General features: G+C 42.8%; 1 protein-coding gene and 1 pseudogene across 1 annotated transcript; both read right to left on the bottom strand.

Annotated features, from left to right (window-relative positions):
- Nucleotides 1-2,772: 2,772 nt before the first annotated feature.
- LOC107380648 (extracellular calcium-sensing receptor-like) lies at nucleotides 2,773-6,072 on the bottom strand. The gene is made up of 6 exons (XM_015951945.3): nucleotides 5,976-6,072; nucleotides 5,536-5,833; nucleotides 4,575-5,366; nucleotides 4,244-4,471; nucleotides 3,979-4,102; nucleotides 2,773-3,668 (listed from the first exon to the last, which is right to left on the bottom strand). The coding sequence occupies exons 1-6, from the start codon at nucleotides 6,062-6,064 to the stop codon at nucleotides 2,773-2,775; spliced, it is 2,427 nt and encodes an 808-aa protein (XP_015807431.2). The 5' UTR covers nucleotides 6,065-6,072.
- Nucleotides 6,073-13,590: 7,518 nt separating this feature from the next.
- Nucleotides 13,591-18,166, bottom strand: LOC107380572 (extracellular calcium-sensing receptor-like; annotated as a pseudogene).
- Nucleotides 18,167-21,912: the final 3,746 nt, after the last annotated feature.

The following is a 21,912-nucleotide window of genomic DNA, read 5'->3' on the forward strand; positions in this document are numbered from 1 at the left end:
GTGTGTACACACACAGGTGCTCACATGGTGCTCTCAAAAGTATGGGCTTGGGCACATTCAACACTTGGCTTAAGGCTGTCGTTGCCACTAAATGCACTATGATTTATTATCGTGTGATTGTTCAGTTAAACAATGTTGATTTTATATTTCATCATCAGGTTGACACAGTGATAGCTTGCTCCTGATGTATAGTTGTGTGTCCCATTTTTTTCTGCTCTTTCTCTTTCTGCAGGTCTAGAAGCCGCCTCTTGTTCATTATTGTTTATTTTTGTGGACCCCACCCCCTTCCCCCCTCTCTTCCCACCTTTTGTCTTTTCCTTTCTCTTTCATCTCTGTCTCCGTGTCTGGTCGCAATTACAAAGCATTCAAAAACAATAACAATAAAGTTTTTAAGTATCAGGTGTGACATTAAAAGCAGACGGTTTGATGCTCCACCTGAGGGTAAAATCTGTAAGGCTTGTTACCAGCATTCAGACATCAGTTCTGTTTGCTTCACAGCCAGACAGGACACGGTTAAACAAAAAATGTAATGGGTAAAACCCAGTGCATTTAACATAAAGCTGCACTTTAGAAAATTGGTTGAAATATAACATGTTGGTGGAGCTGTGTTCCGACTATCGGCTTGTGGAGCTCTCGGGAGACCTCTGTTTTCCACCCGTTTCTCCCCTCTCTGCAGCTCGGCGCGTCTCTGTCTGATCGCGGCTTCTGTCTGCTGTGCGGGCTGCTGCGCAGGCTGCCGGCTTGTGGTTCTCCCCTCCCTGCAGCTCGGCACATCTCTGTCTGATCGCGGCTCCTGACTGCTGCCCGGGCTGCCGGCTTTCAGCAGCTTTCGGGAGACCTCTGTGTTCCACCCGGTTTTATCCAGCGGTCAGCCTGGCGTATCTCTGACTCAGAAGCTCTGGTGTTGTGCACAGTTAACTCCGGTTGTAGCTAGGTTGCTACCTCTGTTAGCTTAGCTCCCACCTGCTTTGGGTTAGCTTCAGGTTAGCTTGTAGCTAGTTCGACCAGGTGTCGTCAGTTGATCCCAGCCTTATGGCCCCACCCTCAGCTCCACCTCTCTTTCCTTTTGTGGAATTGTCTGGGCTTGACGGAACCTGTGACACGGTCAAAATGGCGGTGGTGGCCACCTCCCATTTTAGCCCCAAAACTTATTATTGGAGTCTATGGAAACCCATTGTCCAATATGTCAATGAGTGACTTGCATTCATTTTTGGGACTCCACTACGCCTAACCATAACCCTAACCAGTGTTGTTCTACTCAAAACCCTAATCTAAACCAAAAGTTATTTCAAACCATTTCTCTAAAACCATGTTCAAGAGTCGTATGTCATTGTGTGAACCAGCTTCCCCACAATGTGGAAATGTCCACACAGCACAGGTTAAACGTTAATATTTGTCCACTTAAGCATATAAAGACAAGTGCACACACACACACACACACACACACACATACACAGATATGGGTCTCACAGGTCATGTGGGGACTCTAGTCCGGGAGTGAAGCATGAGGACAGCATTTCTTATTGGGGTTATAGGCTCTATTTTAAAACAAAGCCCCCCCAACACACACACACACACACACACACACACACACACACACACACACACACACACACACGCTGTTTCACTGCTGAGGTTTATGGTGAAACCATTTTCATAAATGCCAAAAAAGGTGGTATATTTTATCTCAAATGAACTTAGTAAAATATCACACCCACTGCGATAACATAAAGAGGAATATATATATATATATATATATATATATATATATATATATATATATATATATATATATATATACACATATATATATAGGCAAGGCAGCTTTATTTATAGAGCACACTTCAAATGCAGACGCAATTCATGTGCTTACGTTATGAAGACAACATAGCAACAGAAATTAAAATACACATAGATAGAATTATAGTTTAGAGCTAAAGGAAAAGACAAAGTTACAGCGCAGGTTGCAGTGGAGATACTGTAACACATGAAACATTGCTTTTAAAATGCTGATGAGTACATTATGGTTTTAAGTTTTGATTTAAACAACACTAGGGTTGGGGCACATCTGAGGTCATGGGGAAGCAGATTCCATGTGTGAGCAGCATAGTAACTATAAACATCTCCACCATGTTTTGTTGTGATCTGTGGTTCTACCAGCTGATGGCTGCCAAGGGATCTCAGAGCCCTCTTGGATGTATATACAGGAAGGACAACGGATATGTATTTTGGTTCCATACCACTGAGTGATTTATAAACTAGTAGAAGCACTTTGAAATCTATTCTGTAGTTTATTGGTAACCAGTGTAGAGGTCTAAGAACAGGTGTGATGTTCTCCGTTCTCTTACTTCTTGTTAAGACTCTAGCGGTGGCATTCTGAACAAGCTGCAGTTGCTTCACAGCTTTTTGGGGAAGACCAGTTACAATAGTCCAGCCAGCTAGAATTAAAAGCACGAACAAGTTTCTCGGAGTCTGGTCTGGACATGAGACCTCTGACTCTTGATATTTCTTGAAAGTGATAAATACTGATTCATTTATAGCCTTAATGTGTCCAGAAAAGCTCAGGTCGGAGTCGGTAACAACACCTAGATTTCTATCTATCTACATCATATATAAATATATAAATATATATATATATATATATATATATATATATATATATATATATATATATATATATGAGTATTAGATACATAGATAGACAAACAGAAAGTCTACATTTAAATGACCCTGCCACTCTACTGCTTTCTGTCGTTAAAATAATGTGTGTGATCATTTCCCCATCACATTTTTCTTGGTGTTTTTTTCTGGATTAACCAACATGATGTAACATTTTGGAATGAAGATACAAATCAACAGTCCAAAGCTTGACGCCAGAATTGCAAAGATTTCTACAGCAACGCTGAACTTTCCAGGAGAGCTGACATAAGCTGGTATAAAGGTGATCCATACAGCACAGAATATCAACATGCTGAAGGTGATAAATTTAGCTTCGTTGAAATTATCAGGCAGTTTTCGTGCTAGAAAAGCAAAAATAAAACACAACACGGCCAGGAAACCAATATACCCGAGTACAGACCAGAAGCCCACAGCTGAGCCCAGAGAACACTCCAAGATGATTTTATCTTTGAACTCCTTAAAGTTATTTGATGGAAACGGCGGAGAAATGGTCAACCAGAGGATACATATGATCACTTGTATAAAAGTTAAACCCAGAACACTGAGTCTCTGCTGAGTAGGTCCAAACCATTTCATGATGTTTTTCCCTGGAAGTGTTGCTTTAAAGGCCATTAAGACCACCATGGTTTTCCCCAGAACACAGGATATGCAGAGGACAAAGGTGATGCCAAAAGCTGTGTGACGAAGCATGCAGGACCACTCTGATGGACGTCCGATGAAGGTCAGAGAGCAGAGGAAACACAGAGTCAAGGAGAAGAGCAGCAGGAAGCTCAGCTCGGAGTTGTTTGCTCTGACTAGAGGAGTGTTTCTGTATCTGAAGAAAATGAAAGCTACAGCAGCCGTCAGAAATGTTCCAAACAAGGAGACTGCAGTCAGCAGGGCTCCCATAATCTCTTCAAATTTCAGATACTCGGCTTCCTTTACCACACAAGCATCTCTTCTTTCATTTGACCAGAACTCAAGAGGACATTTCATACAAGTGACAGAATCTGCAAATTAATAAAATGTTTAATTATTTTCAGTTTGTATAAATGCAACAAAGTTTTTTGCAGACATCATGACAACTCAGGTACTTTATGGGAAATAAACGGGTGTTGTGAGACATTATCAAACATTTCCCAAATATTAAAGTCAGTCAATAACTTTCTCTCAGATACTGTTTTCATAAGTTAGATATGAATAATCAAATGATACTTTGGAAACATTAAAAACACATTTAATGTAACTAAATCAACCAACATTACAGCCATACTACAATATTGTATAATACTATAATTAAAATTTACAATACATCCTAACCTGTAATGTTGCTTATTTCTCCTTCTGCACAGCTTATACAGTCATAGCAGCAAACAGGTTTTCCTTTCTGCAGAACCTTTTGTGTTCCTGGTCGACACGTCTCACTGCAAACTGACGCGGGGACCTACAGTACATGAATAAAGGCAACATTAAAAAGATGTTTCTGTTGTCTTTACAGGTCTCGTTTAAATGTCAGTGAAGTTACAATTATTTCATTGAAAAATAAAAAAATTAAATAATTCATTGTGAAACATTTGCTAACAACCTGAGTTGAATTGTGTGTCCAAACTAAAGACTTAATAGGGAATTTCAGCTGATTGTCTGCAGGTAACGATGCATCATAAACACCAACGGTCACAAAATCCACAGAGCCATTTTCTCTTGGCTGCCAGTTGATAATCTCATACTTTGCAGGTGGATCTCCATTTTCATTAAAGTAAACCTCTTCTCCTTCCTTTGTCTTAAAGTGAATCATTTTTATGTGCTTCAAAATCTAAAAAATGTGTTAACATAAAAATACATTATTAAATTCTATTCATAATTAAAAAATTGTTTTTGAATGTCAATTTTATCATCAGTATAGAAACAACATTTACCTTTAATTGATTTATATTCACATTGTTGTTACATGTTTTATTACACTGAAGAACAATATGAAGAGCATGGGCCACTGCATACACTCCTTTATAGATGTTATTGAATATTGGCATCAGCGACATGTCAGTAAAGCTGTTTTCCACTCCGGTCACATCCTCTTGTCCGGTGCATTCTTCCTGGATTATTTCTGATTGGGATTGTTTAAATTTACAGCTGAATAAAGCCTCCCAGAACTCTGTAAACAAATTATTATTTGAGGAATTGAGTGTTTTCACATCCAGCATGAACTCCCTAAAATTATTGATATGAGCTTTGGGAATAGAAAGACCAATGGCTCCATCCAAGACGTGATTCGTATTCAGGGCTGCAATTTCAGAATCAAAGATCCAGGCTTCACTTCCAACCCACTGGATCCCTGTAATGCTTTGAAGGGACAACTCATAGATAAGCACTTCCATGTCCCGAGGAGAGAGAAAAGCAACAATCACTGTCGAAGTTGAAGCTTTAATAGTGTCAATAATCTTTTGTAGTTTTTCCTTTGGGTCTGTTCGAAAGAAAGCAACATAATATTCCAGACAGATGCCGAGCTGCTGTGCAGCTTCTGTGAACGTTGCCATGCCGTTGTTGCCATAATCATCATTGGTTCTAATGGCTCCAACCCAAGTCCAACCGAAATGTTTAACCAAATGGGCCAGAGCTCTGCTCTGATAGTAGTCGCTGGGTATCACTCTTAAAAAGGATGGAAATTTGGATTTATCACTGAGACAAGCACATGTGGCAAAGTGGCTGATCTGAAAGAAACACACTTAATCTGTATCTGCAAAACATTTTACGTAATTAAAAAACATACCAAAAATAAATATACCAAACCATTGCCTCACTTGTTCATATGAATTTGATATTAGTGGATGGTTGCTGTTTACTTTATGGTATGGTTTTGATTTAATCAAATCTACCTACCAGTGGGATGTGTAATGGCCCAATAACAGTAGCTACTGCTGTACTGGGAGAGGAAGAGCTTTCTCCCACTATAGCCTGCATTTGGACAGGTCTGATGCATGACTCATCTGACAATGAAGATGTATTTTCATTACCATTGATCAAAGCAAGTGCAATTTTTATGCTTCTGGTAACAGACCCACAAGTATCATAAACATGATATCCCAGAGAAACACCAGGCAGCAGCTCTGTACTGTTGTTGATCTCCTCAATGGCAAAAAGCATAGCCTGGGCAAACTGGAACTCTCTGAAATTCAAACTTTGTTCAGAGAACAATAAACAGTTGTAGTTAAAAACTAATTTCTTTGATGCAGATGTAATCGTTCATGGAACCAATCAAGGCACACCATTAAGTCACAAGACAGAAAAAGGTGAATGATCAGGTTTCTTGTATATGTTACCTGATGCATTCCAGTGGCGAGGGTTTCTGTGTGTATGTATTCTGTTTGTTCTTCCAACTGACGTGAAAATAAAAGAATCCCGCCAGCATAATGTCTCCATCCCTAGACAGCTGTGGGACCTCAGGATCTCCTATTCGGCTGCACAACATGTCCTCGGTCTGGGAGTAAGACACTAACAGCTGCAGCTTTATCAGTACAAAACACTGCCCTAGTCTTTTCCATGTGGACATTATGCCATCTGATCCAACCAAAGCACAGAGTCATATTTTGTGTACATGCTTCAAAATTTCAGACCTGAACCTGTATTTATGGTTTAGGAGACAGCCTATTAGATATTTAAAAGAGATGCTTTGGCACTGTGGATAAGCAAGGAGGGGCAGGAAAACAGATATGATGTCATGCTGATGTCTTGTTATTATGTGTCTGCATGTGTAATAAGGAAACCATTTTCAATGTATTGGTCACTAAAGTAGAAACATTTTATGCTAGCATTTGTACATTTAAATTGTGTTTTTTTATATTCTATGGAGTCAAACAATGCAAAGCATCGTTTGCCTTCTAACAGAAAACCTTTTGTCAGCTTTCGATACTGATAAAGGAAAAAAGAAGTTAAAATATATGTTATGAAATTGATCTTTGCGATGTCTGAAAAAATAACCCACCACAGTCCAGTTGCCTCCTTTTTAACCTGCTTAGCTGACGTGGTTGATGGAAGACCTTCACCAGCATTCTTGCTACATGACTCAAATAGCTTTTGAATATTTCAATTTTCCCAAAATGATCAAGATGATAATCACAAAAGCTGAAAAAAATCACTGCATTTTCAGTTTTATATCCGTCTCCTTTGGTGGTAGTTTTTAATTCTAGGTTGAAAACTTGTTACACCCTGGCTTTTGATTATGTGTGGTGATGGACACTGATGGTCATTTTAAGTTATTGATCACAAAATTTTACTGTTTAAAATGGTTTTTACTGATTTTGCATTGTTTTATCATCGTCATCATTATCTTTATTTATAGAGGCCCTGACAGGAATGAGGTATGCTTCAAAAGTGCTGCACAATGACAAGTTAAAACTGATAAAATCAACAAAGACAATTAAAATCAACAAGTAAAAACAGATTTAAATCATGTAAAAGCTCAACAACATCTAACCCCGAGATTTAAAAGCCAAACCATAAAAGTGGGCCTTACTGATGGAGAGAGCCTTACAGATAGGGTAAGTGTGTTCCACAGTTTTGGTCCTGCTATTGAGAATGCCCTATTCCTTCTCGTCTTTAGCCGAGCTTTAGGAGCCACCAGCAGCAACCGGCTTTCAGAGCAGAGCATTCGAAAAGGGACATATGGCTGCAACAACTCCATCAAATACGCTGGAGCTAGTCCATTCAAAGCCTTAGAAACCATTAACATGAGTGAGTGTATGGAGCTAAAGGACGTGTACAAATGGACTCCCCCTCTGCGGGGGAGCCTATGAAGATGGGGAGAACTCGTCTCTCTCAGGAAGAGAGAGAGCATCGGATCAGGTCAGGACTGTGTTTGTACTGTGGGATGGCTGGACATTTTCGAAGCACTTGCCCCGCTCTGTCAAAAGGGGGAGCCCACCAGTAAAACCGGGACTACTGGTGGGTGGGTTTTCAGACTCTGCTAGCTCTCGGTGTTCTTTCCCCTGTATTTTGATAATTGATTCTAGACAGATATCTCTCGACGCTCTCCTGGACTCTGGATGTGAGCAGTCTCTTTTAGACCCTCAGCTGGTGACAAAATGGAGGATTCCCACTACCAGGTTGTCTAGACCTCTCTCTGTCTCCTCACTGGATAACCGAGGTCTGTCCACAATCACCCACCAGACCGTACCCATCCGCCTGTTGGTGTCAGGTAATCACTCAGAGACTTTGAGCTTTTATGTGTTTCCCTCACCTCAGTCGCCACTAGTTTTGGGACATTCGTGGTTGGTTTGCCACAATCCCATCCTGGACTGGAGAGAAAATAAGATTTTAGGATGGAACCCTGAATGTAACCAAACATGTTTAAAATCTGTCTCCTCACTCACTCACAGTCTCCCTGCGCCTCCTATGGAGGATATTGATCTATCTTCTGTCCCTCAGATCTACCACGACCTCAGGCTGGTTTTTAGCAAGGATCGCGCATCTTCTCTGCCTCCACACAGGCCTTTTGATTGCACCATCGACTTGCTACCTGGGGCCCCACTGCCATCCAGCCGTCTCTATAATCTCTCCAAGCCTGAGAAGGAGAGCATGGAGAAGTATATCCAGGACTGTCTTGCCGCAGGTACCATTCGAACTTCCTCTTCCCCCCTGGGTGCTGGGTTCTATTTTGTGCCTAAGAAGGAAGGAACACTGAGACCCTGCATAGACTATAGAGGTTTGAACCAGATCACCATTCGCAATAAGTGTCCACTGCCTCTACTCTCCTCCACTTTTGAACCTATCCAGGACGCAGCCATTTTCAGCCGACTCGATCTCAGGAACGCCTACCACCTGGTGAGGGTGAGGGAGGGGGACGAGTGGAAGACTGCATTCAAGACTCCATTGGGACATTTTGAGTACCTGGTAATGTCATTCGGATTAACAAACGCTCCCGCTGTTTTTCAATCTCTAGTGAACTCGGTTCTGGGTGATTTTATTAACAAGTTTGTTACAGTTCATCTCAATGACATTTTGATTTTCTCAAAGACCATGGAACAGCACACCCAACACGTGAGAGCTGTACTTCAGTGTCTCCTTGAAAACAGACTTTATGTTAAAGCTGAGAAGTGCGAGTTTCATGTCACCACAGTTAAGTTTTTAGGTTACGTCATTGAGAGCGGGCGTTTGAAGGCAGATCCAGAGAAGGTCAAAGCAGTAAAGGAATGGTCCACTCCATCGACCAGAAAACAACTTCAGAGGTTTTTGGGCTTTGCTAGTTTCTATCATAGATTTATAAGAAATTATAGTCAGACAGCAGCTACACTTACCAGTCTCACCTCAGTAAATAAGCCTTTTGTTTGGTCCTCAAAAGCCGAATCTGCCTTCCAAACTCTGAAGGAGAGGTTCTCCAACGCCCCCATCCTGCACCGTCTGGATCCTCAGCGACAGTTCACGCTGGAAATAGATGCTTCAGACACAGGAGTAAGTGCTGTGTTGTCTCAAGTGTCTGCCAAGGACCAACGCCTCCACCCATGCGCCTTCTTCTCGTGGCGCCTCACCCCAGCAGAGAGTCACTACGACGTGGGTGATCGTGAGTTGTTGGCGGTAAAGCTGGCAATAGTGGAATGGAGGCACTGGCTGGAGGGGGCGGAGAATCCGTTAATCATCTGGACTGACCACACAAACCTGGTTTACCTCAAAGAAACCAAGCAATTAAATCCCCGCCAGTACCGCTGGTCTCTTTTTTTCTCACGATTTAACTTCCAGATCTCTTATCGCCCCGGTTCCAAGAACACCAAGCCAGACGCCCTATCCAGACAATACGCTCCTGATCAGGAAGCAGAGCCTGCTACCATCCTACCTCCTGACTGTATCCTCGGAAGTGTTACGTGGGAGATCAGAGACCAGGTTTTGGAGGCCCAAAGGGGGGACCCTGGTCCCAACCACGGTCCTCCGGGGAAGCTGTTCGTACCTCAGTCCATGCGGAGTAAGGTAATACACTGGGCACACACAGGCACATTTTCCTTACATCCAGGAGTAGGTCGAACCGTGGCCCTCATAAGACGGACCTTCTGGTGGCCCTCCATCTTCAATGACACCAAGAGCTATATCTCAGGCTGCCATACATGCTCACAACAAAAGGGGGACCATCGCCTCCCAGCCGGTCTTCTCCATCCACTACCCACTCCATTTCGCCCCTGGTCTCACATAGCCTTGGACTTCGTATGTGGTCTGCCTAGTTCAAACGGTTTCACCACTATTCTCACCATTGTCGACCGATTTTCTAAGGCTTGTCATCTGATCCCTCTTAAATCTCTTCCCTCCTCCGCAGACACAGCGCAGCTCCTGGTAAAGCATGCCTTCCATCTCCATGGCATCCCAAAGGAAATCCTGTCCGACCGTGGACCGCAATTTGTCTCCAGCGTGTGGAAGGATTTTTCGGAGGCCCTAGGAGCTAAGGTGGCGCTCACCTCGGGACATCACCCGCAGACCAATGGACAGTGTGAGTGGATGAACCAGGAGCTGGGTGCCATGCTGCACTGTGTCTGCTCATCTCATCCATCCTCCTGGAGTACTCACCTTCCTTGGGTTGAATATATGCACAATAGCCATATATCCTCCGCCACAGGTCAGTCACCTTTTGAGTTGTCTCTCGGATACCAACCTTCGCTTTTTCCCCAGCAAACCTCTATTTCCTCCGTACCTCAATTCCTCCGTGGTGCCAGAGGCGCCTGGGCCTCCACCAGGGCAGCACTGGACTGAACAGCTCTCAGGAATAAACAGTTGACAGACCGCCGGCGGCGTCCGGCTCCGGTTTACACACCTGGACAGAGGGTCTGGCTTTCTTCAAAGGACATCCCTTTAAAGGCTTCATCCCACAAGTTATCTCCTTGCTTCATTGGCCCCTTCAAGGTTCTGGACGTGCCTTCTCCCACTACGGTTTGTTTGGACCTTCCCCTCTCCCTGCGTGTGCACCCGGTTTTTCATGTGTCGGTCAAGCCTGTGGTCTCCAGTACTCTCTGTCCTGCTCTGGCACCTCCTCGGCTCTATAAGGGAGGTCTGGTCTACACGGTCAACAAGATCCTAGACTCTCATCGTCGGGGCAGAGGAATCCAGTACCTCGTCGACTGGGAGGGCTACGGTCCCGAAGAACGGTCTTGGGTGCCGCGTTCATTCATTGATGACCAGTCCCTCATCCGGGAGTTCGAGGCTGCCTCAGCTAGGATGCCAGGGGGCGTCCACTGAGGGGGGGTACTGTCATGAGCCGGGATGAGTGGTCGTCTCATCATCTCACTATCTCTGAGTGTTTTAGTTTCAGGAGAGGGAGCAACAGCTGTTTCCAGTCAGCTGATTAGCGGGCCAGTTTAAAAGGAGGAGAGTGGACATGACTCAATGCCGGATGATTAACTACTGTCCGGTAGTTTCTAGCCCTCGCTTATCTCTGCTCTTGTTCTCTTGTATTTTTCTCTCGTGACTTGGATTAATTCTATTTTTGGATTTTACCCCACCTCAGGTCTGGATAATCATCAGAGTTTTCCCCAACGCCGTTTTGGATTTTTATCTGGTTCATTTCCTAGTTCACCCTCCTCCAAGTGCCGACCCGATCTCCTCCACCTCTCGCTCCCTCTCCAGAACCACACCGGACCAGATCCCATTCCTCATTCACCTCTACCGCTCTACTATCATTACCTGGACTTACCCCGGCTCACCCCTCCCACACGTTTCTCGTCTATCTAAGCCGTAAGTCCCTCAGCCAGCAATTCCCTTGCCATACTACAACACCCATACTCACCTCTGCTACTTTTCCCTCCAGACGCTGCTTCCCGTTTCTGCACCAGCTGGATTTTCCAGTGTGCCCTTAGTTCACCTTTTCGTCAATAAATATTATTTTTTTTTTATACAATCTGACTCTGATTCTGATTCTGCATGTCCTGGGTTAGACTCTTGCCCCACAACATGACAGATGTGTCTGCAGGAGGAAAATTTATGACAAATCAAAGAGACAGATAATCCGAATGGTAAAAAAAGAGCCCAGAAAAACTTCTACAGATATCCAAGGTGAAATTCAAGCTCGAGGAACATAAGTTTCAGATTGCACCATCTGACGCTGTTTGAGCCAAAGTGTACTACATCAGATGTGGCCTCTTCGAAAACTAATCATAAATGCAGGAGAGCGGACATATGTTTACAAGCCACAAAGCTTCAGGGAGAAGGTCCTGTGGAAAGAGGAGACAAACATAAAACTCTTTGTCAAGGCACATCAGCTCTATGTTGACAATGAAAAATAAAGCATATCAAGAAAACAAAATAGTCCCAACTGTGAAACATGGAGGAGGCTTTGTTATGTTCTATGGCCGCTTTGCTCCTTCACAGTGATGCTCAGTTTCTCATAAACAACGAAGACACCGGCGGCGTTTGCTGCGGCTCTTTCCTCTGTTCCAAATGACTCAGATGTCTTTAAAACCACAAGAAGTAGAAGCGCTAAAAGCCTTTCTTCTAAAATAAAGATCTTTGTGGTACAGTCGGCATTTATGTCTTTTTTCTGATTGGCTATTTTTGAGTTGCCTAGTCCCGCCCCTCATGTGCTGCTCTGCCTGTGAGTTACCAGACTCTTTCTCTGTGCAGAACTAAACAGAAGACCAATCTGGCAGGCCAGGCTAGGTTTTTCTGTCAATGACCTAAGGGTACCAATATTTTTGTCAACGTCTGTATATCATTTAATTTTTAACTGATTTCTTAAGCACTCAGGAGATTTAAAATGGAAAATAATTAGATTCAGGGAAACATAATTTTTTTATTAAAGGGACTTTACGGAGTTTTGAATTTTTATGCTCGCGATTGCCCCCTCAGGCCAAAAGCGTAACGGCAGCTTCAATAGTAGGCTTGTGCACAAGGCGCGCATGCAGTATGTGCACACTCCTTAACAAAAATAACAGCTGAAACAGTCCCGTGTGTGTGTGTGTGTGTGTGTGTGTGTGTGTGTGTGTGTGTGTGTGTGTGGCCCGGAGGACACGAGAATGCGCAGCTAATTAATTAAATAATTTGGTTCTGTACCTTTCTCTTCAGCACAGCCGACAAAAGTTTATGATGGGTCAGTCCTTCTGCATGCTCAGATCATTCCCTTCCCTTGCTTGAAAATTTGTTCAAAAAGGAAAGTTGAACCCACATCTGTTTTATCTGTGAATTCACTGCCGTTCGGCGAGTCTCTAATAAAAATTTGGGCATCTTACTGTAAAAAAATATACCAATAATGTAAAAAAGAAACTCTAAATGAACTATGTTCACACCCAGAATCGAACCCAGGTCTTCTGCATGGGAGTCAGACATCTCACAAGGTGAGCTACAATCTAGGAACAGTCACAGTATCTGTAACTTTTATATTTTTGATGACAGCTGAAACAACGTCAAACCAAAGAACGGTTCGAAGCGAAAATGGCTATTTTGTTGCTAATGTGCAGGAAATATCTAGAAGAAAGTTCTACAGAAAGTAGCTAAGGTCCTCAGAAATGTAGCTAGGTTTGTCACTAGGCGTTAGGAACAGTGACAAAGTGGCACTGCCTCTCTCTCTGCTGCTAAAGCTACAGATAGCAAATGCTACGGGCTATGCCTGAGCGTGAACGCGCATGAAGCAGCCTGCTCAACCCGAGCAGCTCTCTTTTTCTGTGATTTTACAGAAAAACATGCAATCACAGTAAAAATGCCAGGGCTCATTCTACAGGACCAGGGCATTGCAGAAGAATGTATGAAGAAGAAATTTATTATTTCTATACATGTTTTGGCTGTCAAACTTCCATAATGCCCCTTTAAAAATGCTTATTTGAGAAAAAAACAACTAAAAAGATTTTATGATTAGCATGACATGTGATTTCTGACAGAAACCTTATATACAACCTTACTAATAAGTTAACAAATGTCGGAAGGGAAATAAACATTTAAGCTCATATGTTTGGCCTCAATCATTTAATGTCCTTAGAATGGTTTTGGTGTTCCCTTTCCCATCATATTCTTCTTTGTATTTTGTTCTGGTTTAACTAGCATGATGTAACATTTTGGGATGAAGATACAGATCAACAGTCCAAAACTTGAAGCAAGAATAGCAAATATTTCAACTGCGACAGTGAACTTCCCAGGAGAGCTGACATATGCTGGGATAAAGGTGATCCACACGGCACAGAATATCAACATGCTGAAGGTGATCAGTTTAGCTTCGTTGAAGTTATCGGGCAGTTTTCGAGCCAGAAAAGCAAAAATAAAACACAACATGGCCAAAAGTCCAATGTACCCAAGTACAGACCAGAAGCCCACAGCTGAACCCAGAGCACACTCCAAGATTATTTTATCTTTGTATTCATTTAAATTTCTTGATGAAAAAGGAGGAGAAATTGTTAACCAGAAGGTACATATGATCACTTGTATCAGCGTAAAACCCAGAACACTGAGTCTCTGCTGAGTAGGCCCAAACCATTTCATGATGTTTCTCCCTGGAAGTGTAGCTTTAAAGGCCATTAGGACCACCATGGTTTTCCCCAGAACACAGGAGATGCAGAGGACAAAGGTGATGCCAAAAGCTGTGTGGCGAAGCATGCAGGACCACTCTGATGGACGTCCGATGAAGGTCAGAGAGCAGAGGAAACACAGAGTCAAGGAGAAGAGCAGCAGGAAGCTCAGCTCTGAGTTGTTTGCTCTGACTAGAGGAGTGTTTCTGTATCTGAAGAAAATAGTTGCTACAATAAGAGTCAGACATGTTCCAAACAAGGAGGCGGCTGTAAGAAGTGATCCCATCATTTCCTTATGTCAGATACTCGACCTCCTTGGTCACACAAGCGTCTCTTCTCTCATTTGACCAGGACTCAGGTGGACATCTCAGACAGGTGGTAGAATCTGTAAATTATGAATGAACTGGATTATTGCTGGTAAAATGGAAATTGTGAATGATTCAGTTAGAATTTATAATAACTTTTTTATCTTGTATCCACTGTGATGGATTGGCGATTGGTGGTAGCGTTTCAGCCCATCTAAAGAGACTGCTTGTAACTTTGACTAAAACTGTCATGAGTCTATTTTAAGCTGGCAAAAGTAAATTGTAGCTTTAATAGTTTAACCAGCTACATTTTTGCAACATTTCCATAATAACACTTAAAGGCTCCTTTCCACTGAACGTGAAAGCGACACAAAATGGCTGAGAAATGTACTTTGTGGCAATTAGCCACCATGATAGGGGACGGGTTCCTTTCTAGTGTAATGCTTTGGATGCATCACAGAAGCGGATGCTATCTTTATGTTACGAGTGGAATTTTTAGGCGCACTTCCAAAACACATCAAACTCTACAGTTCAGATTGGGCCAGACCGGAAGTCTAACGCAAAAGCAAGGCAAGGCAGCTTTGTCTGTATAGCGCATTTCAAACACAAAGGCAATTGTTCACGAGTGAGGGAAAACTGGAGCGTGAGATCGATGGGCGGATTGGTGCTGCATCTGCAGTGATGCAGGCGTTGTACCGGTCTATCGTGGTGAAGACAGAGCTGAGTCAGAAGGCGACGCTCTTGATCTACCGGTCGATCTACGTTCCTACCCTCACCTATGGTCATGAGCTTTGGGTAGTGACTGAAAGAACGAGATCGCGGCTACAAGCAGCCGAAATGAGTTTTCTCCGAAGAGTGGCTGGGCTCTCCCTTAGAGATGGAGTGAGAAGCTCGGTCATTCGGGAGGGGCTCGGAGTAGACCCGCTGCTCCTCCACATCGAGAGGAGCCAGTTGAGGTGGCTAGAGCATCTGGTCAGGATGCCTCCTGGACGGCTCCCTGGTGAGGTTTTCCGGGCACGTCCAACCGGGAGGAGACCTAAAGGTAGACCCAGGACACGGTGGAGGGACTATGTCTCTCACCCGGCCACGGAACGCCTTGGGATTCCCCCGGAGGAGCTGGCTCAAGTGGCTGGGGAGAGGGAAGTCTGGGCCTCTCGCCTTAGGCTACTGCCCCAGCGACCCGACTCCGGATAAGCGGATGGAAATGGATGGATTGATGGATGGGTTTAAAATATTCTTTGAGATAACCACAACATGAACTATTTTAAAAGATCGAAAACTGAAACATCCTTATCTGCACATCCTAACCTGTGATGTTGCTCATTTCTCCCTCTGCACATCTTACACAGTCATGGCAGCAAAAAGGTTTTCCTTTCTGCAGGACCTTACGACTTCCTGGAGGACACTTCTCACTGCAAACTGAAACAGGAATCTTCATAAAGGAAAAAAGTGTGAAAAAATATATATGTGATACTTTTATATGAAGTTGGGTCCTTTAAAAAATAAGATTAACATGTTTTACCAGTTTGGAATTCTGTGCCCAAATCAAAGAATTCATTTGTACATTCATCTGTTTGTCAGCAGGCAAAGATGCATCATAATAACCAACAGTCACAAAATCCACTGAGCCATTTTCTTTTGGCTGCCAGTTAATTATCTCATACTTTGCTGGTGGATCTCCATGTTCATTGAAGTAAACAACTTCTCCTTCTTTTGTCTTAAACTGAACCTTTTGAATGTGCTGCAAAATCTGAGACAACATAGAAATGTCAGTGTTAACAAGTCGTTGTAAAAAGGTGGAACTTTATTTTAGTTTTGATGGTACTTTATTTTATTTGTTGTCTTTTTTTAAACAAATTACTGAGGAAATTTTGCTCACCATTAATGGATCTTGCTTCAAACTGCTGTCACACGTTTTATTACATTTGAGAATACCGTGCAGAGCGTGGGCCACGGCATACACACCCTTATAGACGTTGTTTAAAATGGGCATCAGTGACATGTCAGTAAAGCTGTTTTCTACTCCAGTCAGGTCCTCGTGTCCAGTACATTCTCTTTGAATTTCATCTGATTGTGACTGCTTGAATTTACAGCCGAATAACGTCTCCCAGAACTCTGTGAACAAATTATTATTCGTAGAACGAAAGGGTTTCACATCCAACATGAACTTCTTAAAGTTTCTGAGTTGTGCTTTGGGAATAGAAAGGCCTATAGCTCCATCCAAAATGTGGTTCTTATCCAACATTGCAATTTCTAAATAAAAGATCCAGGCCTCACTGCCGACCCACTGGTACCCTGTCAAGTTGTGAAGAGACCACTCATGTATAAGCATTTCCAAATCCGCGGGGGAGACAAATGCAACAATCACTTTAGAAGTTGAAGCTTTGATAACGTTAATAATCTGTTGTAGTTTTTCTGCCGAATCTGTTTTGAATACAGAAACAGAATATTCCAGACAGATGCCGAGCTGCTGTGCGGTTTCTGTGAACGTCGCCATGCCGTTGTTGCCATAATCATCGTTGGATCTAACAGCTCCAATCCAAGTCCAACCAAAGTGTTTCACCAAATGGGCCAGAGCTCTGCTCTGATAGTAATCACTGGGTACTGTTCTGAGAAATGATGGGTACTTAGTTTTATCACTGAGACAGGCACATGTGGCAAAATGGCTGATCTGAAGGAAACACAATTATTCTGTAAATGAATATATATTAAAAAAGTAAAACATGAAACATTCTCAAAGTCACATTATTAATTTCTTGCCTATAATTCAGAATATTTATTGTGTGAAATTTAAGTCCAATTTAGGTTGAGCCACATATACTCACCAGCGGGATGTGTAATGTTCCAATAACAGTAGCTACTGCTGTACTGGGAGAGGAAGAACTTTCTCCCACTATAGCCTGTACTTGGACAGGTCTGGTGCATGACTCGTCTGACAATGAAGATCTATTTTCATTACCATTGATCAAAGCAAGTGCCACTTTTATGCTTCTAGTAACAGAACCACAAGTATCATAAACATGATATCCCAGAGAAACACCAGGAAGTAGCTCTGTACTGTTGTTAATCTCCTCAATGGCAAAAAGCATAGCCTGGGCAAACTGGAACTCTCTGAAATTCAAACTTGATTCACATAATAAATACCAGTTACAAGAAGAAGAAGAAGAAAAGATCTTTTCTATAGTGCCTCTCAAGATAAAAAATCATGAGGCGATTCACAAAAACAAATAATGTAAAATATAAAGAAGAATTTAGAAAATGATTAAAAATATATTTTAAATGAGCAAAAATTGACAAATATGATTAAAAAAAGGAAATCAGAGGATCCTGAGGAAGGTTGAACATGTGGGGAGAGCAGAACAAGGAGAGGGTGAATAAGGTCACGCAAAAGCCAGTAAAAGCCAACGTTTTAGAGGAACATCCATGCAAAGCAGTAGTGCAATAACCTAAATTAAAAGCATACATTTTTAAAACGGAGAAAAATGACCAGTTTTGTTTTTTCTTTTACCTGATGCATTCCAGTGGTGGGGGTTTTTGTGTGTATGTATTCTCTCTGTTTTTCCAACTTATGTGCAAATAGAATAATCCTCCTAATATAATGTCGCCATCCTTAGACAGTTGTGGGATCTCAGCTTCTCCTATTCGTCTGCACAATGTCTCCTCTGTCTGGGCACAAGATACTAACAGCAGCAGCAGCAGCTCTAAAATTGCACATCTCTGGTCTGGCCTCCTCTGTGTGTGCATTATTCCAGCTGAACAAGCACAATCATTAGATTGCACTGTATGAATGGTCTTTATAGGTTATGATCAGCCTGTAAATGAAATGTGATGTTTGTCTCTGTGGATCTATAAGGTGGGACATGAGGATGAACATGATGTTTCAGCATTTCCTCTGTAGATATTGGCAGGTATATTTTTGTATTTATTCATGCGTTTTACACTTGGACCTTTAGATTTATGTTTAGGTTTCTTTTAGATTAAGCTGAGAAAGATATGATGTTCTTTATTTGAAATTTGCAAGCTGCCCAAAATCATTTATGCTAAAAGCAAAACTGCAAAGAAAAAATCAGGTTGCAACTACAAAGTTTGTGTCATTGGCTGATCAACATTCTGATAATAAAATAATAAATGAACTGCACTTTTATAGCACCTTTCTGAGTCAGAGGAAATCAATCTACACCACAGTCACTAATTCACCCAATCATACTCAGTGATGGTGATGAGCTACATCATAGCCACATCTACCCTGGAGCACACAGATACAAGTGAGGCTGCTAAACACAGTCTGCACCAGTTCCAAACACCAGGCAAGGAGGGTGAGGTGTCTTGCCCATGGAAACAACACCTGACAAGGATGAAGCCTGGATTTCAACCGGCAACCCTACAGGGCAAACTCCTAACCTCTAAGCCATAATAGCTCCAAAGCTTTCCATCATACAGTGGGCAATGATGAAACGGTTTTGGTTTAAAGATCTAAGCAAGGGCACCTTAAAAACCTCAAATATGCAAGAATTCTGCAGATGTGTGCATAATAAGAACTGCCCAAGGGTGCACTGTTTCATTCCCAGAAAGGAAGAATAAGGTTGATACCTCTTAGAGAGGAAACCTGAAAATCGGGATTGGGAAGCATTTCACATGCTATCTTTCTCAGTTGCAGAAGGTGTTCTAGGTTATTGAAAACAACAGCATGTCCTCTCCCAGTGTATCCCAAGTTCAAAGTTATTTCTCAATAGACCGCGTGTTCTAATGGCAGTGGCTCCTTCAGTTCAGAGACAGAAGAGGAGCCATCTTCAGTAATTTTAAATGTACTGTAACAGAAATAATCACTCAAACGAGAGAGTACAGTATCTGTTTATTCTAACTGAGATGTAGTTGACAGAACTAACTTCGAACACACGTGTAAATATGGACTGTTTCCATCTGCTCTGGGTTGACAGAAGCAAGGACAATGGAAAAATGAGTGGAGGGGGTCTGTGTCGCGTTACGGTGTTTGTAGGACCCAAAATGCAGAACCCAGGATGACACGAGGCACGAGATGATGTAAAGTAAAATCCTTTATTTTTGAAGGACAAAATGAAGATTATATCCAGGGCAGGGAGCCAAAGTCCAAAAATGTACAAAGTCCAAAATAAACTAGAGATCCAACTGAGACACGAGAAACACTAGCGACTAGGAACAAGAGACTGACAGAATTACCACAATGGACCGATACCAAACAGAGATAAGACAGGGCTTAAATACACAGGGAGAACAAGTAAGGAAACAGGAAGCAGGTGTGTGGAGTGAGGGCTGGAGGGAAGGCAGGTGACACAAATGATCTAAATGGGGGAAACAGAACCAATGGAGTGCAGACAAACCTAAACCAAAAACTAAACCTAAGACTGAGGGAGGACTCACACAAACATATACACATACAAACACTGAGCAGGGGAATGGCCACACACACACCGAGCTGGGGACAAAGAGGCTGGAGCTACAGAACTAGAAGGAAGACCTGGAGGGCTGGGGATGAATGAATGACACAGGACCTGGGAGGAATGGACTTTAAAAGGGCTACAAACATAAGACACATAATTGCGATGCAGACAAAGGACACATGAGGGCGCTATGAGACACAGAAGGGAATCTAGAGAGGATGGAGAAACACCAAGAGGCACATGAAGGAATGGGCAGACGCAGACCATGACAGTCTGGCTTTGGTTGTGATCTAGAGATGGTGCAACTCTGGGCATCGATCAGAGACACTTTTCATAAAGAAACTGAGCTCTAGAGTTAGGTTTGGATCACCAACTATATTCTTGTAGGGGTATATCGTTACTCTGGCCAGCAGTTCAGCACCAGGTGGAAAAAGACATCCAGGGAGAGAGGCTGTAGCATGCCCGTTACCCCAGACACAAAAGTTAGAGTGCTGTTTGAAAACCTGACTGGTAATTTAATCTAGAAGCTACAAGCAGCTCACCAAAGGAATTGGTAGTGCGAGTAGCTCCAGCGGGCCTAGTAAAAGGAAAGGGATGCCTTACGTGTACCGGGCGTTGCTGTGAGTGTCCAGATTATTTTACTAGGGCGTGAACAAGGATGAGTATGGGAGGAGCTCGAGGAGAGACGAGAGAATGTCAGTGACTGAATATCTGATCAGTGAGTGGTGGACGCTACAGGGGAGGTGATGAGATAGCAGGTGTGTCTGCAGCAAAATGAGGCCACGCCTACCTGACCTAGACAGACAGTAGCCAAAGCAAAAATGATTTGGCTCTGCATGTCAGTCAAGCCACAGTCCCTTGGAGTATCAACAGGTCTTCCATTGGCCCGGTCAGTATTGTGTTAGTCAACCAAAGCACTTTATTGGTTTGGTGGGTCAACCACAGTGCTCCATCAGTTTGGTGGGTGGGATATAGGTACTTAAGTCCTTTTTTTTTTGGAAAAACAATGTATCTACATCTTTGTTGACAGTGTATGACAGACCGCCCCGTTGACTGACATTGATCATGTTGTTCGTTATCCAATAGCAAGCGGAGACAGTTTGAAAGACAACAGTAGATTTCTTTTTTTTTTTTTTTTTACAACAGTAGATTTTGCCCCATAACTAAGTTGTGTCTTTGGGTCATGGCCAGACTATATATTCACATATAAGGAAGGTTTGCAAGGCTACTCCAACCAATTTCCTTCAGATTCTCCAATCTTTTTGGCTAGACAGATACAATGACCATATAATTTTGCAACTCTGCAAACAAATATGTCATGTTTAGGTGAATGCAGTCTTGTGAATAGACTGTACCTAAATGCTGTCTCAGGTTGGGTAAAGCATGCAGATGAGGGATCTCACTGAAGGAGCATTTAAAGTAATGGTACACTGAATCGCTATCAGAGGTGATCTGAAGTCGGCATTGGTGTTTCTCTTACAACACTGGTGGAATCCCATTGACAGAGTCAACAGTTCATCCATGGATGCACAAACAGTACATTTCACAGTGAGTGTTGGTTTGGGACCCATATGCAGGTGAGTAAAGCTCAGAGGCAGCAAATACCTTAATACATTTATTGTAGGGACTTGGAGGTGTAGAAACAGGAACCGAAGTTGACATGGGAAGACGTAAGACAAGGTTAACAGATGAATCGACAAAAGACGCAGGACTGACAGGGCTTAAATACACAGGAGCAGGTGATCAGGTTAACAAGAGGCATGTGCAACCAATAAACACAACAAGGAGAGACAAGATGCAACCAAGGCTGGGAAGCAGAACGTGACAATACCCCCCCTCTCAAGGGCGGCTCCAGACACCCAACAAGGGATAAAAACACAACACATGTTTAGCTCAAGAACATCCAAGACCTGGCATGAAAAAAATAAGTTCATAGTCACTGAAGCCAAAACCACAGAGGCAGGGACATAACACAAGATGCGGGAGCAAGACGAGGACCTCCGCTGACCAGCTGCAGATCTGGGAGTAACAGGGAAGCTGGGACCCCTCGATTAGGTGGCACAGCACGGGCCT

Source organism: Nothobranchius furzeri, chromosome 13 (assembly GCF_043380555.1).
Source record: "Nothobranchius furzeri strain GRZ-AD chromosome 13, NfurGRZ-RIMD1, whole genome shotgun sequence".
NCBI classification, from domain to species: Eukaryota; Metazoa; Chordata; class Actinopteri; order Cyprinodontiformes; family Nothobranchiidae; genus Nothobranchius; species Nothobranchius furzeri.